The sequence below is a fragment of the Spea bombifrons genome, chromosome 3 (assembly GCF_027358695.1).
Source record: "Spea bombifrons isolate aSpeBom1 chromosome 3, aSpeBom1.2.pri, whole genome shotgun sequence".
Classification (NCBI taxonomy): Eukaryota; Metazoa; Chordata; class Amphibia; order Anura; family Pelobatidae; genus Spea; species Spea bombifrons.
This window is the reverse complement of record NC_071089.1, coordinates 50193679-50211603: the sequence shown is the minus strand read 5'-3', so window position 1 is coordinate 50211603 and position 17925 is coordinate 50193679. Positions and strand designations below refer to the sequence as shown.

Genomic DNA, 17925 nt, shown 5'->3' with positions numbered 1-17925 from the left:
GTGGATTTATGCACCATATATTGCAATGCATGTATATATTGTACAATATTATTTCTATTAAATATCATGTAAAGGTGTGTAGGACAAATATATATTCTGTCATAAAGTTTAAGCATCTACAGAAAAATAGTTATAAAATGTGTTACCTTGAGTATATTCTGCATCATCGGATCCAACGCTAAGTTTCCTTGCATCGCTGACCCGATCGTGTCCCAAAGCAGGGTCCGTTAAATGTTGCATACCTTCAGATTCCGCATATGGATCAGGAAGGTTAAGAAGATTTTTAGGCTCAAAAGTTGGAGATACTACCCCTGGAGAAACTGCTGGAGGTTTGTTTGGCGACACGGTTATTTTAAAAGTATATTTTGTGTTGGGCTGAGTCACTACCACACGAGGAGAGGTGCCCGAATTGCTATTGCCTAGGCCTCGGCTCTTGGGAGGGTGATGGTGGATAAAGGCGGGCCCCATGCTTACTTGTCCAGAAACATTTCGAGTAGCGGTTGAGGCCCCTGGATTTGTGGATATAAAGAGCGTGGGCTGGTTTCTTATAACCTGATCGTCCCCACCCGGACCGGAAATATAGACTTTAGGCTGGTTTCGACCAATCATTTCCTCAGTGTTTGGAGGGCTTGCTATGTAAACAGTAGGCTGATTTCTTGCATGGCTGTTCATAGAAGAAGGGTTTGTGGAGCTCCGAGATCCTGTGGAACGCATGACTGATGAATTGCTTCTTTGCGGAGGTTCAAGTTTGATTTCTATTTGGTTTTTCCTTGGGCCAGTTGATATATTCTGTATGTTATACTGCGTGGAGGGTTGAGAGAGACCACCCGATGAATGAAGCATAGGTGCTTGGGGGGTGGTCGGTGAACTAATGGGCATGTACACATGGGAAGTCTGATGGCCCTGCTGGCTTGATTGCGTTGACTGTTGCACTGAGGTATGTGGCTGAGTATGGGAAGAAGGGAGGGTTGTCCAGGGGTTTGACTGGGGTGGCTGATAGGTTTGATGTGGCTGCTGAGGTGCCTGAGACATCCAACCTGGCTGTTGTGGCTGTCTAGTTGTACCACTTTGAGATGTGATATAAGGTCTAATATATATAGAGTTTCCTTGTGGATTATTTATTACTGGTGGAGGCACACCATGTATGTGCAAAGATGTAGGGGCATTACGGTTTGACTGAATATTTGGAGCCAAAGTCACCATAATAGGGCTGAACCTAGGCGTTTGTAACACTGATGGACCTTTGCTGCCTACATGAAGTCCAAAATGTCCAGGATTTGAAGAACTAATTGTATTCGTCATCCCGAAGACATTAAAGTTAGGATGCACGTGAGGAGGTGCAGTATGTGGCTCCTGCTGGTGCAGGTCATCATCAGCGTGCCCTCCCTGAATATGCCCATCACTTATGCTGTGAGTCAGTGTCCTACTGTTTCCATTCGTCCTATTGGCTTCCCTCCCATCATAGTACACATTCTGTGACTGCAAATCCAAATTGAGGGAAGTCATGTGGTTTCTTAGGCCCACAATGCTAGGATCATCCAAGAGAGACAGATCTCCTTCGCCGTACAGGTATTTTGTGCTTTCTTGGGATAAAAAGGCACAGCAAGCATCCAGATTATTATTGTTCTGTGAAGTTCAAAAAAAGAGAAGTAGATGAAATTACACTTGTAAGAGCTCAGTTGGGGGAGGAAGTATAAGCATTAGTTTATGAGGACAAGACTGGACTAGTTCTAATCATTTCTCTCTCCCACCTGCCTGTCTCTGTTGACAACTTGTCTACGCATACCACCACGAGACAAGCTAAGCCTTCCTCTTACCACAAACGAATTGTTTCAGGTCCACATTTTGTTATATAACATTTAAACAGAACTGCTCAGAGTAATACACATTTCCTAAAGGTTTTATTAGAACGATCAAAGAGCATACCTAAAATTCCCTTCAAAACATTTTATATTTGTTTGCTTTACCAAGATTGTAAAGTCTCACAGTGCGTGTCCTTGTTCTTGTCCTTACTGCATACCACATTTGGGGTGCTACACAAAACACACACAGAAATGGCACAAAAGGAACACGTTGGTATACAGAGAAATGCTAATGCGAAACATTGTTGCATAAATATTAACGGCATCTTTATAAGAGACAAACTAAATCAGACAAAAATTCAGTGTGGAATAAGCGAGGAAAAAAAAAAAAAAAAAAAAAAAACCTTTAGCAAACCAATATCAAAATCTTACCTTAAATAACCTTAAAGACTTATGCTCTTATAAAACCAATATAAACGTGGTTGCTGGAAGTTATAGTAGCATTTAATGTGTTTAGCCCTGAGCGCCATTATCTAAGCAGCCCATGTATCACTGGAGACACTAAAATACGTTTTGAACTCTACATCGGACAATTACACGTCAGTAAGCTAGCAAACCTTCCCGTGTGTCAGCACAAGAATACTAACCTGCTGCATGCACCGAGAAACAACAACTTCAGGAACCTCTGGGAATTTTTGCCGCAGGTCATTTAAAACCTGAAAGTCAACTTGCGGGCTTCCTTGGGCCATTCGTATATTGCCTGTGCAGAACTGTTCCTTGACAGACAGTTCTAGGCCTTCGTGGCAGCCGAACTCATCTCATCTGTGAAAGCATCTTCTGCGGGACGGAAACACGAGAATATAAAGTTAGATAATTATGTATGCAACATTAAAAAAAAACTAAAATCTTAACGCGTTCTCAAGTGATGTTTAAAAGTACTTTTCCATTTAGATAAAGTAGTAACTGTGTTCTCGAGCATGAAAAGAAAATAAACCATACTAGTTTACTCATTTTATGTTTTCATTGGAAGGCTACATTATATAAAACAACAAAACCTTAAGATTTTATGACCCAGCTTATAAGAGTCTGCTTTGGTGCCACAGGACAATTAAGCTGCCATGGCATTTTTGGTGGGTCCTGAATAACACTATAATCACTCTTCCCTGTCCATAAAAGAAGCCGGCCCGCGTTCCGGAACGATAAGGCCCCACAGATGATAAGTTGCTCAAATATAGCTCTATTTTTTTGATGTTAAAGGCAGAGTGATTTAACACCTGTTTAGATTTGTCATCCAAGTCACAAAATGAAAAGTATGCCGTTTTCAATAAACTTTGATTTGCATTTAATTTGAATGGTTCAAAGAATGTCAGGCAAAATGGCCGGCCCTCGCACATGTTCACTTCACCAAATCCGGCACTCTTCGAAAAAAGTTTGGACATGCCTGGTCTAGAGGGACATAAAAACCTGCATCATGTATAAGAGTATATGAGTTTTGTCAACATTGTAACATTTTAATGATTGGCTTTTTGTTCAAAATCAGTGTCCACGTTCAACGCCACCATCGGTGATGTATTATGCCAGTTTCCTTCATATACAACGACTCTAAACGCTAAATTGTTAGTACAAGACATCATGACTTGGTGAGTAAGGTAAAAATTACATCTAGGTGTGTCGGATTATCTCCCAGCAGATAAAGTAGAGGCAAAATCAGGGAATTTAAACATGCAATAGGCATACGGCTATCCTGAAGCTAAGAACAGACCTCAGTAGAAGAGAAAACAAAAAATGGACAGACAAGAAGGGCCAAATGGTTCTCGTCCACTGTCAAATTCTGTGGATTACCTAAATATGCAGCACCCCAGTGTCCTAAAGAACCCTACCAATTACAAAGATAAAAACCCAACTACATTACCAATTAGTAGGCTAAATTAGCTATTATATTCAATGTGTTCTTACACTGGAAGACAAAAGCATCTACTCCCAAATTAAATCCATCGTGATTTATAAAAAAAACGATTTAAAAAATATGCAACATTTAAATTACAGGCTTTGTTCATTTTGATGCATTAAACATATTTCTGTTCAAAATAATTTAAGATGATTTTAAAATCGATATAAAAAAAACCACTGCAATTGTAGGGGTAGTTTATAGGATCTACAAGTAGTTTGGGAACTGAGCCAAAAACATAACAAATGAACATTTCCCACCAGCAATATTTAGGTTACTGAAATTACCTTAAGTGCCCTTTGAGTCTTTCAAAACTCTGCCCTTACTGCATTTTCTAGAGAAGAAGAAGAAGAAGAGAAAAGCAGGAATTAACGCTCAGCATCAGCTAACTGAGGCCAACCAACCGCTTCTTGCCAACTGCAGAACAGGCTCGTAGCATAAAACCACAGCGCTTTAAACATGGGGTATTTTCACGGACGATAGTGTGACAGAAACCCCAATATTTATCCATTAAATGTCATTTCTTGCTTAAACAGGAATCATACATGTAACAGCATGTATATCCTGTAATTCAAAGCACTAAGACTTTTCTACATTACGTGGTGTCTCGTATAATAAAGTACTTATACAGCGCCATACGTTTTTTTCAATGCTTGATCCAATTCATGGGGTATGTTATTAAGGTCTGTTCGCAAAATGTAGAGCTCAACACATATTTCATGTTTCAAAATGGGAAATTAACATGTTCAGTGCCAAGACATTTAGAAGCTACTCAAAATATGTTTTTATAAGCCAAAACTAAACTCTTTAAAACTAAGCACATCAACCAAACTGGTAACGCACACAACCAGACTCAAAACACTAACCTGCCGGGCCTACGTATGCATACAGACCCCGACACCAATGTAACATTTTGTAACTCTGCCTCCTCCTTGAAATTTGGTGGATAAAGAGGCAAGTCCAGGACCTCTGTCTCTACTCCTCACCCATGCTGCAGTCTTTATCATTGGGGGCAAATGATATACATACTAAAGCTATCAACTGTACAAGTGGGTGGGGGGAACGGGGGATCCAGAGTCAGATCTCAGGACGGGCGCTCACACTAGCTCAGATATACACAGAACCACGGCCATGCACTCAATACTAGCACACCGACATACGGGCATAAAGTGGAGAGTCCTGGGCTTATCTCTTTATCCCTACCCCTAGAACTCCCATTCTCAGTTGCCTGAGCCCCCTGAACTTCCATCAGCCCATGTCTGGGCATGAACCAGTCACGAAAATAGCATTACATGAATACCTGAATCTGAAAATGTATGTAGAAGATCAGAACAATGAACACATGAAAAGATATTTAATACAGCTATTGCCTTATTTTATCTTTTTATTTGCAGACAGTATTAGAGTGCACATTGAATGGATCATCAATCATCATATAGAAAACTCTCTGTAGCAACCAAATGCAGACATGGGTCCAATTTAGCATATGCATCAAATTGACCACATATACTTGAAACTCAACCGCATATTACAACACATAATTATTGATCTATTTACATGCAGCTACTTAAAGATCCACCAAGCAATGTAGGGTTAACCCCCCCCCCCCGTCTATACCATTCATTTAAGACAGAGTATATTGAAATTAATAAACATGGCTCAACTGTACAAAAAGTTGATGCAGAGAAGTCCTTTATTGTCTCTATAATGGGTCAGAGAAAGAATATGGCCCGGGGGGAGGGGCGACTTTCTTAGTGCCTTGCCTAAATATTGTATCATTGTCTATGCAGTCTCTTTTCCCTTTGAGTTCATTTTGCGTTTCCACACGTGCAAAGTAGAACCCAGAATAAGCATGGAACTCATTTCATTTGGTCGTGTATTACTGGAAAACGTATCAAACAAACAATAATAAAATAAACTCACTATGATTATACAACAGATTAAGTCAATAATCATATACCTATTACATACCACAACATAGGAATGCACCCAGGTAACAAAGCCCTACAACAATTAAGACGAACCCAAAAATGTATTTACACTGGGGTTTCACTAATCTTTCGTACCGAATCTGAAATCCAAAATCAAATGGAAACATTCCAGTGCTGTTTTTACTGGCACCTATCCCTAACATCCATAGAACACGGTGTCTCGACAATAGCATATCTATCAAAAGTTGGATTCTCAAATTTCACCTTGTGGTGTATTATCCAGACACTAGATGCATGCGCACGGCAAAACCACAGATATTCATGACACAAGCCTCGATCTTGTGTTTAAACAAGTAGAGCCGATTCCGTACAGGACGAACGGCAAAACTGGGCTATGCTGCTTTACTCCAATTACGAAATGCGAAGGTAGATGGCCTTCGTGTGCACTCACCTCAAGCAGTCTTTTCCTATCCTAACTTAAGAGCCAGGCGGCCTACATTAAGTGCTTCCTTCTTAGGAGCCAAGAAGGGACAGAAAATGCACATGATCCCTTAAGATGACTTTAAGCCGCAATGTCCCTAACACACACACACACACACACACACCCCAATATTAGAATGGATTTAGCATAATGATCAAAACACAAACCTACAAAAAAAAAAAAAGTGTTATCGTTTAACCCCTTCACCGATGATTTAAAAAAAAAAAAAAAAAAAAGCATAACTTGTAATACTTGTACCAGAACGGCCACAATAGCTGATAAACCCATATCTCCACATCAGTGCAGGTTAATGAATGTTTTTCCCTCACTCTTTACACATACAGTTTACACACATGTGAAACTGGGAGAATTTTTTTTATATATACTTTATTCATTTATGAATACGGTTTCGGAAGAAAGTCCTACTTGTGCTGAAAAGAATATAGGCATTTACAAAAAAAAAAAAAAAAAAAAAAAGTAAGAAAAGAAAGAAACTGGAAAATTGCTCCGGTCCCCTACTGTAAAAAAGCCCTCGTCTTCCACGGGGTTAATAGAGCTTGCTTATGTGGTACCCAGCAATGAGTGCCAATTTAGCTTTTGTTACTTGCAGAAGAGCAAGAACTTCCTTAGTTCTGGAACCACCCCTCCCCCAATGTGTGTCGCTTTTCCAGTCCCGACCTTAAATACTAAGAGGCAGCTCTAGCCTAAACAGATGCTGGAAGCACCATTATGCAAATCTATTATTAAGAATGTATTAACATAAGAGTATTTCACACCACCTACTTGTATATAGCTCTTCGAAATTCACATGATTAGGTACAGTGTCTGGATCTCCATGAGAACTTGCTTCTCAAATAGCAAACGATAATGGGTCAAGTGCCAGCGCAAAACGTACTATCTATGCAACTCTTTGCTTCATATTTCAGACAGACATTCCTTATGACCGTAGTACAATAACAGAACTAAATAAAAGAACGAAAGGAGATCACCCTTAAAGACTTGGATTTACAGCACCGCTCTCAATCTAGAGCGTGTCAAATCCCATAGATCCTATAATAATGCAAGTTTATTTCTCATTTATATGGATGCAGCATGCAGGATCCATATCCTCAGGATGTCTCATCTGAACCTTAAAGTCTTATTAGATAATTCTGTACTTGCCATCTGATCATTTCATGATGATTAATCTTACTAAGGAATCATTTGCCAACATTTGTCAGGTGTAATGAAGACAAAAAAAAAAAAAACCTTGACGTGTTCCATACAGTAATGAAAGATCATTGTGTGTAATTAGCTTAAGTACATTGTATTCGTCTACACTTGTGACTGAATAATGAAAGCAGAAAACCAGGGAGGACAGAGTGGCAGCACATCGCGGGGGGGGGGACAGAGTGGCAGCATATCTCGGGGGGGGGAGAGGACAGAGTGGCAGCATATCTCGGGGGGGGAGAGGACAGAGTGGCAGCATATCTCGGGGGGGGGGAGGACAGAGTGGCAGCATGTTTTTTGGTGCTTTTATAAAGAAAAAAACTTTTTCTTTAAAAAAGCACCAAACTTTTAGGGTGCGGCCTATATACGGGGGCGGCCTATATCCGAGCCAATACGGTATAATATGTACAATGACATACATTTGCCAAGATGTTTTTGCTTATTTCCCTAAAACAAGTATGGGTTTGACAAATTATGTAATAGAAAAATGTAATTATTTCAGTTTCTCAGACTGCATTCTAGAACACGCATGCTATGAATCTGGAAATTAAAGGTTCTCGGATTAGATTAAAACATAAAAATGTAATTTGGTTTAAGGGGTAGTCACACCAAACTTTACTTTCAAGGGATCTGGCAAGCACACCGTAAAATGTTATTTTTAGGTCAGCTAGCTCCTGGCATTAAGCACACTTGAACCATTTATGTCGGCTTCTCTCGGGCACCAAAGCAGAACTATCTGAAATAATTATTACGGAAGAGACTTAAGCTTGAACACGACTGTCCAGATTTCTAGGTGCTGGCAAGAGTAGGAGGCTTCAATACTCAATGAAATATTCAAAAAAGTAAACGTGTTTATTGAACCGAGTGGAAGGATGATTGAAAAAGTTCTTACCGCATCAACCACCAATTATGAATGGACTATAATGGACCTGCCCCTGAAGCTTTAGCCTCGTCATGTACCAGGATAACACAAGACCAAGTTCTATGATGAAAGGGGCAGAGCTGGCTTTTCACAATTAATAGCTGGAAAAAGTTTATTTATGTTACATAAAAGTTCCAGCAACATCTGATCCAGGAATATCGAGAGTTTGAATTAAATCAACAGGAGTGCTTTCTGTTTCACCAAGACAGCTCTGGAGCGAACTGGGGTAGAGGACTGCATTGGGAGGCGGGTCCCGCGGGCGGTCTTGCTGGGGTTGCGGACGGGAGCGGGTGGTCAGGCACTGTACCTGCGGGTCCCGGTAATCCCGCACAGTCCCGCAAGGCTGCCTTCTCGCTGCTCCCTTACAGTGTCTCCTCTCTTGCTCCGCCCAGGAACAAAACAGAGTCGCGTGATGTGACGTCACTTCCCATGACTCCCCCTTGTTCCTGGGCAGAGCAATAGAAGAGACGCTGTGAGGGAGCAACTCAAAAGCAGCCTTGCGGGACTGCGCGGGAAATCCGCAGTTCAGGTAAGGAAGTGGGCTTGATTGGCCCACTAATGTGGCGGGAGCAGGGGGGATTGGCCAGAAATGTGGCAGGAGCGGAACACCCACATTGCGGGAGCGGGCAAAAAAAATCTGAGGGAGCAGAGTGTCCCTTGAAGTCACAATGTTTCACCTAGACTATGTCAATATGAGTGGATTCAATTACATTTTTAGCCCTATATGGCATGGTCTGTGTTTAGGTACAAAAATACTTTGGTTTATGATTAATACAAATTCCTCTACAGGAGAGAAATGAGCCCATATTTTAAGGTTAGACCGTTTTGCATTAAAGACAATGCGGCTCTTAATGCTTATTGGAAGGCATATTAATATAACATTTTCAACATGAGTTGAATGTGGAAGTGGAAATGTAAGCACTATGCAGTGTATTCACCAGCTTAAAGGAATGTTAAAGGAATAATCTTATATCCCTGCCCTTCCTATGCATTATGGTCCAACCCCAGTGACCTACTACAGGAATGCTTTGGCTGGCCCTGCATAAGGCTCTCAGGAATTATGTATGGAAACAAAATCTAAGGATTGACAAGAGCGTAAGGACTGGACCACCATCTGAGAATCCAGGCCCTCCTGCTTCGTTGCAGGGACATGCTGAAGTGGATGTCCCATAACCCTACAGCTGCAGAGAGGTAGTGGTGTAGCAGCTTGCAAAATGGGGAGTGGAGAGTAGCGCGCACGTATATATATCAAATGCAGTTAATTAAAATTGGTTTTATATAGTAGGGCATAAACATCTGTTCCTTAGCAGATTTAAAAATTAGGTAAATAAAACCACAGATGAACACCACCACGTGACATTAAACCGTGTCAGTATTCTACAAAAATAAAGCCAAAATAGAGAAGCCATGTGTAAAAACCAAAAGTACACCTTATGATTGAATAGCCTGAAAAAACACCTTTAGCAGCAATGTGAAGTATTGTTTTCTATATGCCTCGCAAATCTTTGGAGGAATTTTGGCCCACTTTTCGTTACTCCTAAGAAATAAGGGAGAGGGGATGTGTCCAAAACCTTTAAAAAAAAAAAAAAAAAAAAAAAAAAAAAAAGAAGAAGAATCCTCTACCCAAACCAAATTCCTCAACCATCGCCATTAACCTATGTTTTTATGTGGTTATTAATTCGCTTTCCTGGACAAAACAACAACAACAAAAAAAAAAACTATGGTTAGATACTAACATTTTTTTAATTACATTACGACGTATATAAAACCTTATTTAACTTCAACTATTTAACTTTTAAAGTATGTGTGCTGGAATTAAACAAATACGCAAAGAAAACATCTTTCCTTTCTAGAGAACATCTTGGGTGATATCACAAAAAATAATGCAACAAACAAATGTTCACGATGGATAAAGGTTTATAGCAATGACAGCACAAGAGGAGAAGCAGCATTTGACATGTTGCTACCAGCTTTTTTTGCAAGTCTGAAACTGCTCAGCATTAAAAAGGGGATGAAATTTGATCTGGGCCTGTGATTGAAATTGAAAAGCTGCACTTTTTCCATATTGCTGTGAGAAAAAAAAAGCCACGTTCTTTTCTCCAAAACCGCAACATTGTAAACGGCAACCCAATTCGGAGTGCAAGCTAACTCGCAGCCCAACTGTTAGACAATTTAACGCCCCATAGAGTCTCAGTAATAAAGAATACATTAAAGCACTACAGAAGCAATTAAACATGCATTGTTCACCTGTGTGGAGAGGGATAAAACCCCTTAACAAGAAACTGCAGAATACCAACCACGCTGCTCTCAATTGTACAAGGTTATCAGGCACCTGCATATTATATAATTGTACCGGTATGTCTTCTGCTTTTGTTATCTTAGCCTGATCTACTAGACCAGGGCTTGACAAATTTGTTTTAAATCTAAGAGCCAGCTAAAAAAGTTAGGAGCCAGGAATTTTTTTTTTAAATCAAAGTTTTATTTTCCATGACAAAAATTAACGACGTCCCAAGGGAATCCACCCTCTCCCTTAATTATAGGTCCACTTTCCTCGATACCTACATTTTCACTTTTTCCCCCCCGCTCTCCTCAGACGTGACTATCCTCTCCCCGTCACGAGGAACTCTTCTGTGAGCCCCGCCCCCTTGAGCGTCACATCTTGAAAGGGGCGGGATGTAGAGCCTCACTGAGGCACTGCCGCTCAGCAGCATGGTGTGTGCAAGCCAGCCGCCTTATAAAATTAGAGCGGCCAGCGTGCACACGCGGCGGTCTTACCACCTCGTGGCCGCACTACATGAACATTGGGCTGCCTGCCACCGCCGCGTGTGCTCGCTGGCCGCTTTACTTTCATTAGGCGGCAGGCTTGCACACACTGTGCAGGGCTCACGCGGGCCGCGCATTGCCTGACCTAGAAGCCAGGATAAAATGCTCTGTTGCCATGGCGACCTGGGATTTGTTCCACCGCACACCTGACTTGTGAATATATTACATATTCTCACTCAAACATTGTTTCATTCCAGTACCAACACAGGTATCGTGATGCCAAAATGACCCCCCCGTTTGCAAAGCTCTTGCAAATCTAACCACATGCCAATAACTAGTATTCCATAGAGCCTTTGTACCTGTGGATACTGGGAAAGCTGTTCCTACTTCTGGGATCAATCTAGTTATAAGTGAAATTTAAAACGCAGCTCCGACAAAACAATTCATGTGTTGTGTACAACAGCTTTACTGTACTGTGGAGAAAAGGCAAGTTGGGGATTTTCACTTTACCTTTGACTATAATTGCATTATATAATGTAAGACGCAAACTAGGCTTTTAACCTCAGTAACAGGTACGCAATGGGTGAGGAGGTTTTTTTCTGGACAACGATCTAGTTGACGAGTTTATGACTTTTTCAGGGATATCAGTTATTTGCACAGCGCTACGGAATTTGATGGCACTATATAAATAAATAATTTTCAGCTAGTATAGATGTGAAGAATCTATTTGTTAACACAAAAATTTCTCATTTAACCCCTTAACACTCCAACTACCCAATATACATTAAAATTACATATAAAAAATAACCCCTTAGGGTCAGGTAAAAAGTACAAGCACAGTCTTGGCTGCAGCAGCATTCACATGCACAGAAGTATGACACCAGCGACATGTGACTTTTTAAAGCAATGATGTACCAAGTATTTCATTGGTCCTGTATGGACATAGTTCATGCCAGGACCTTCATAGAGTGCTCTAAAAGGCATGGCTCATCCGTAAGTCACGGAGTGCCAGGACAGACGTAATATGCCAGTGCTCTGTAGTGAGAGCCCCTTCATGGCTGCCCGCATTCTGTTGGAGAACTTGCAAAAACCTAGCAGTAACCAGGCCAAAGCTGGAAGGAAAGGAAGGAAAACGAGGCAAAAACATTCATCGATCTGCATGCGGTAAAAATCCACAGGAAGTGATGGACTAATGCAGGGCTCGACAAATCTAGGTCACCTCACCTCGTGAACGTTTGTTTGCCAGCCCACAGACAGGCCCACCCGGAGGGCTGGCAAACCAACGTTCACGTGGTGCGGCTGCGAGGTGAGGTGGTAAGACCGCCGTGAGTGCACGCCAGTCGCTTTAATTTTTTTTAAGGCAATGGAAGTGCCTCAGTGAGGCTCTTCGTCCCGCCCCTTTCAAGACACGCCGCTCAAGGGGGCGGGGTCACAAGAGTTCCTCGTGACAGAAGATCGTCACATCGGAGGAGAACAGTAAAAAAAACAGGGGTTCGAGGAAAGTGGACTAATATTTAAGGGAGAGGGGGGGCATTCTCTTGGGACATCATTAATTTTTGTCGTTGAAAATAAAACTTTGTTAGTTAAAAAAAATCCTGGCTCCTAGCTTTTTTAGCTGGCTCTTAGATTCAAAACAAATTTGTCAAGCCTTGGACTAATGTGCATTTTATTTGAACCAGTGGCTAAGGGCTGGTTTTAGGTTAGAACCAGGAAGAAAAAAAGGAGCATTGATATGACACTTATACAAGCAAGCATATCTAAGCAGAACTATTTGCGTTCCAAGTGGTCCAAATTTTTTTGCCCTCAATACGTTCAGTTTCGTGGAAAACACAAGCTTTTCTAAAGAGAAATACTTACTGAAAAGCGGAGAGAGCGAAAACGATGCCATATAGGAGCAGGAAACTGGATATCACATCACTGAAATGAGTTAAATTATTTGAATTTGCTCTTATAAATAAGTTGAGTGCACTTTAAACATGTACTTCAGCTTTCCAAGAAATCATTAAAGAAACCACGCAATGTCATAGTTCCCTCATTTGCGGATTTTATACACGTGTAGTACTCTCCATTTAAATTGTATTCTTTTGTATTGATTTCTCTAATCAATTGGTGTGACCAATCTACCGTGCTCTCTTGTGTCTCAATTTTTCTCCTGTCTTCATTGGAAGCCGGTGTGTTTTTACATCAAACCTGCGGCTTTCCTCTTTAACGGAAGTATTCTAGGTATGGTTAAACACACAAGACTTGTGGAACGAGGTAAGATGGCAGCTGTTCAGATCAGGGTCCACTTTATCACACACACGGTTTTAACTATTTTGCTTATTATATTCTAGAATATAAATTAGCCTTCTAGCTAATAAGCTAAACTTGTCAAATTTCTAAAGTCATTATGATCTGTCAACAATACCCAGCAACCCAAAGCCACAAGTAAAGGTATTTAAAAGAAAATAAAAAAAAATTAAAAACGTTAAAAAAAATTCCCAGCTAACATATTGAATTTGGCAGGTCAAAGAGTTTACGCAACTTGCAGAGCCCCAATGTACAAAAAGGATACAATATTTGCTTAAAGGACCCAACATATCAAGAGGCTACAAGGTAAAAATGTTAATCAACCCAACTTTATTTTTTTCATTTTTATTCAGAGATATAAAAGTGTACAGTAAAGCTAAAAGCACTATAAAAACGTATTTCCCCCTTTTCCAAGAAAGGATATTATAAAACAGACAGCAACAAGAAGCAGCTATGTGAAATGAGGCCAAGTGACCTCTGTTCACAGCAAGATCTTCACGTTTTTATGCGAAAGAATAAGTAGGCTGACTTCCTAAAGCTCATTTTGCACAATTCAGTAGCTGCCAGAAGTAAATTACACATTTAGGCCAAGGCTTCCAATATGGTTGTGTGCTACAAGTGAATGTACTGTTAATCTTTTATGCACTTGGAACAAATTGAGGGATTACATAGCCATGTTTACCTAATCACCCCGTCCCAACTGGCCCCTCACTGCTACAGTTGACTGTCCCTTAAAAATTACCATGAGAGGCTTCCACACAAAGCCAAGCCTAGTGTCACTGACATCGGGGGGCAAAATCGCTAATCCCTCCCCTTAGCATAAGTAGCATTTTCTACTCCTCTTTGGCCCCCTCAACTGCCCCATGCAACATGTCGCTTATTTCCCACAGAGCCAGCTTTGCCCCCCCCCCCGAACAGTTCGACGGTGCCATCTTTGTCACCAAACAGCTTGTCAGTGCTATTTTGAGCACAAACAGGTAGTCGGTGGTATCTTTGCCCCCAAACAGCATTACACTAAATGTACCAGCAACATCTGGTGGTCTGACTTTAAAGAAAGCCCCTGTGTAAGAGGGGCAAAGCTGTAGCTAGCTCTTTTTGCACCCGAGGAAAGAACAGAAAGTTGTGCCCCCCACTATATCTTTACCAAGGTTATTTTGATGAACGTAGATAGATAAACAAGGAAATTCATGATTGTAGAACTGCAGAGTTAAAAAAAACTAATTGTAGAACACATTTTCTGAAACCCAGTGATTTATACCCATTTTGACATTGAGGGTAATACAACATAACTTCCATCAATATATACCAAGCCTGAGAGTGGTACACCCCAAGATCCATCGCCACAATAGTATAACTCCTTATTATATATCATGTTCCAGATATTGAGGGTAGTACAGTGTATCATATTATAGCAAGATAGACAAAGCCGGTGGTGCAGCATATCTCCCATCACTAGATACTGCATCAGACACCAACAGTGGTACAGCATAACTCTCCAATATCACATCCATATATTAACATGACTTTAGTTTTACGTGCTGGGCCATTTGCACCCGCCTTGCACGGCCCTGCTTCCACATATCATCTGAAATTTCTTTACAACTGCTGAACTCATACAAATGTCATGGAAGTTCACAAATTTAGTTAGAATAAATTTCTTTAATTGTGCAAATTCACTAAAGCCAACTCTCCTTACCGCTTGTAAGAGTAAAATTATAAATATGTTAAAATAAAATAAAGAGACATTCTTTACTGAGGGTATTTTTTATCCATAAATCTGGGACTTTCAGCATTTTTACATTTCCTTGACCATAAGTTACATATTTTAATTTTTTGTGAACCCACAGAAAATAAAATAATTTTCAAGGACAGTATTTTTTTTTTATACCATTTTCAGATATGGCCCAACATTTATTATGCATAACACATTGACATAAAAATATTTGAAAAAAGACCTCACAATTTTGTACCATTTTCCTATGATATTTTTCCTCAAACTAGTTCAGTTGACCAAAATGCCACAAAATACACTGAAGTGTCCTGATTTTGAAAATACTCCGACCACATTCCACAACTCCCATCACCCTTATCAACTAATATGAGTTGTAATCCAGGGACGGGTCAGTCCATATAAAAAAATTTTTATTTTTCTTTATTATTATTATTGGATCAGATCCCCTGCATGCACCCCCCCCCCCACACACACACACACACACACATTTCTTTTTTAAATAGCATTGTAGAAGGCAGCCATTGCGACTGCTCCAGACAATGATCGCTGTCTTGGCAACAATCAGTTTTATTTTTAACTTTTCTGAGGCTGCTGATCAATCTGACTGATCACCAACACACACACACACACACACACACACACACACAACAGATGACTGGAGCATTGCATTCACTGTGAACACCAGGCATCCATTCATAGAGGAAGTCTCACATATATTATATTACATCCTTTTCCACTGTTATCAATCGCAGGACAGCTGCTACTGGCTACCCGGAGACCCAGGCAGACCAACAGGAGCCACTTCCGTGTATGTGATGGCTCAATGTCTATCAATACCGCTGCGGCAGTGATCGCAGCCTCCATCTGCTTCACACTGACCACATTAAAGTGTTCTTTTTTGTTGTTTTTTTTTTTTTAAACTTGGGGTTGGCAGGAGAGGGTTAAAGTGTTTTGTGTGCAAAAAGAAAAAGTACAATTTGAACCCCTCCAAGTAAAAAAAAATTTTTAATTAAAACATAAGCATACCTAATGTCCCAATTTTTTCCTGTATTAGATGATTGTTCATATTTTTAAGGTTTCTAAAAAAAAAAAAAAAAAGTTAAACCCCTTCAGTCCCATGGGGTTTTTGGTACCTCAAGTCCCGGAGCAATGTTGCCATTTTTGGGGTATGTCGGCTCCGCGATTACTTTATTTTCCTGTGAATAGTGTACCCACGTAAACTATCTATTGTTTTTTCACGGAGAGAGAGGGCTTTCTTTCGATACCATACTTAGATGACTAGCTGAAAATTTAGGATGAGAAATTTAGTAAAAACGAACAAAAATCTGGAAAAAAAAATTAATTTGTTTTATGTATTTTCTCTGAATACTCACAAAATTAGGTAAAGTGATGGAAAATCCCCTCCAAGTTGATCAATTCAGGTGTCCTGATTTCAGAAATACCTAATTTATATAGATTTTCCAGACTTTCCCAGCATTTATAGGGAACATACATTAGTAGAATTTTTTATGTTTATGGCTTAATGGGTTTGGGGGTTGTGAACGGGGGCGGGATTATATTTTTTAGATGCTTTGTTAGGGCAATGGGATGTAAGGGTGTTTTTTTTTTATATATATATTTTTTTATTTTATTTTCAGTGCAGTATGGTTAGAGGTCCTCTTAGGGTCCACTTGAACATGTTCTTAATGTCAGTGGTGTCACAATGACATCACCTAGCTCACTTTATTGTATTTTAGTGATTTTTTTTTATTTCTTAAAGTCACTAATTTTTTTTTTCATCATACCGGAAGCTGTTACATGAGATCCTGGCTTCTGCTGTCAGGGGGAGTCCAGCCTGTCAAACAGCGGCAGGGATGTGTAACCACAAGAAGTACAGGTACGTCCATAGGGGATTCTTGGGATGCGTTTTTTGGACGTACCGGTACGTCCATAGGGGACTGAAGGGGTTGAAGTAATTACTGCTAAATGAAATGATTCAGGTAACAGAATCAGTAAATTAATTCCTATTATACAACTCACCTAGGAACACTGTACTGGTGAGATAACTCCTTCCATCTCTGTGTAGCTTCATAGTCAAAAAAAATACTTTGTCAGTTGGCTTTCAAACCACTAACAATTGTCAGCTAATACAACGTGCTTACATAAATGCTATAAGAGGTTAACTGTGCCTTTTCGAAACTAAGAAAGCCATGTGGCCAATTCAAGATGCAATCTAAAGGAATTCTTTACAAAGCTGTGACGGTGATTTATTTGCGTACAGAGATGGGTAACCATTTACAAAACTAAGCAACACATGGATCAGCTAAAGTTCAAGGTGAATGGCAATGCATCGCTGAAACCACACCTTGTGAAACCTTGTAAGAAGTGGATGCATATTAATGTTAAACATACAAAAGATACAGATTCTAGCTAGTCAATGAAAAAAAAAATCTACCAATGTTATCACAATTCCTATCCTTACTTTGAGCAAAAAAACAAAAGCCCACTGTTAATATTGTTCTATCGAGTCATGCAAATGGGGACATGCATTCTACCAACACCAATCAATTCATAAGGGATGCAGTCTAAAAGGAATACCCATTGATATAATATATAAATGGAAATGTATTCAGAAATCACGCAGAATATATATATATATATATATATATATATATATATATATATATATATATATATATATATATATTTTCTGTACGGAAACAAGGAATTCTGGGACAGTTTCAGAAATGCAGGACCGCGAGTTTCCTCTTGGAAGTATTCATTATAATCTTAACCTAATGGTTAAGTATATTTCCTCCATCTGTACAAATAGGAACATTTACTTTTTTGATTCTCGTTCTTGCATTTT

At 39.9% G+C, this 17925-nt stretch overlaps 2 protein-coding genes across 3 annotated transcripts in view; both read right to left on the bottom strand.

Annotated features, from left to right (window-relative positions):
* Positions 1–4086, bottom strand: part of TAB2 (TGF-beta activated kinase 1 (MAP3K7) binding protein 2) — a 13242-nt gene extending 9156 nt beyond the window's left edge. For both annotated transcript variants that reach the window (XM_053459960.1, XM_053459961.1), the window contains exons 1-3: positions 4038–4086; positions 2450–2639; positions 147–1626 (exon numbers count right to left, since the gene is read on the bottom strand). In XM_053459960.1, the coding sequence (XP_053315935.1) occupies positions 147–1626; positions 2450–2551 (1582 nt within the window). In that variant the 5' untranslated portion in view covers positions 2552–2639; positions 4038–4086. The remainder of the gene's footprint in view (positions 1–146; positions 1627–2449; positions 2640–4037) is intronic.
* Positions 1–17925, bottom strand: part of PPIL4 (peptidylprolyl isomerase like 4) — a 153293-nt gene that overhangs the window by 22821 nt on the left and 112547 nt on the right. The gene's annotated exons all lie outside the window — the stretch shown is intronic.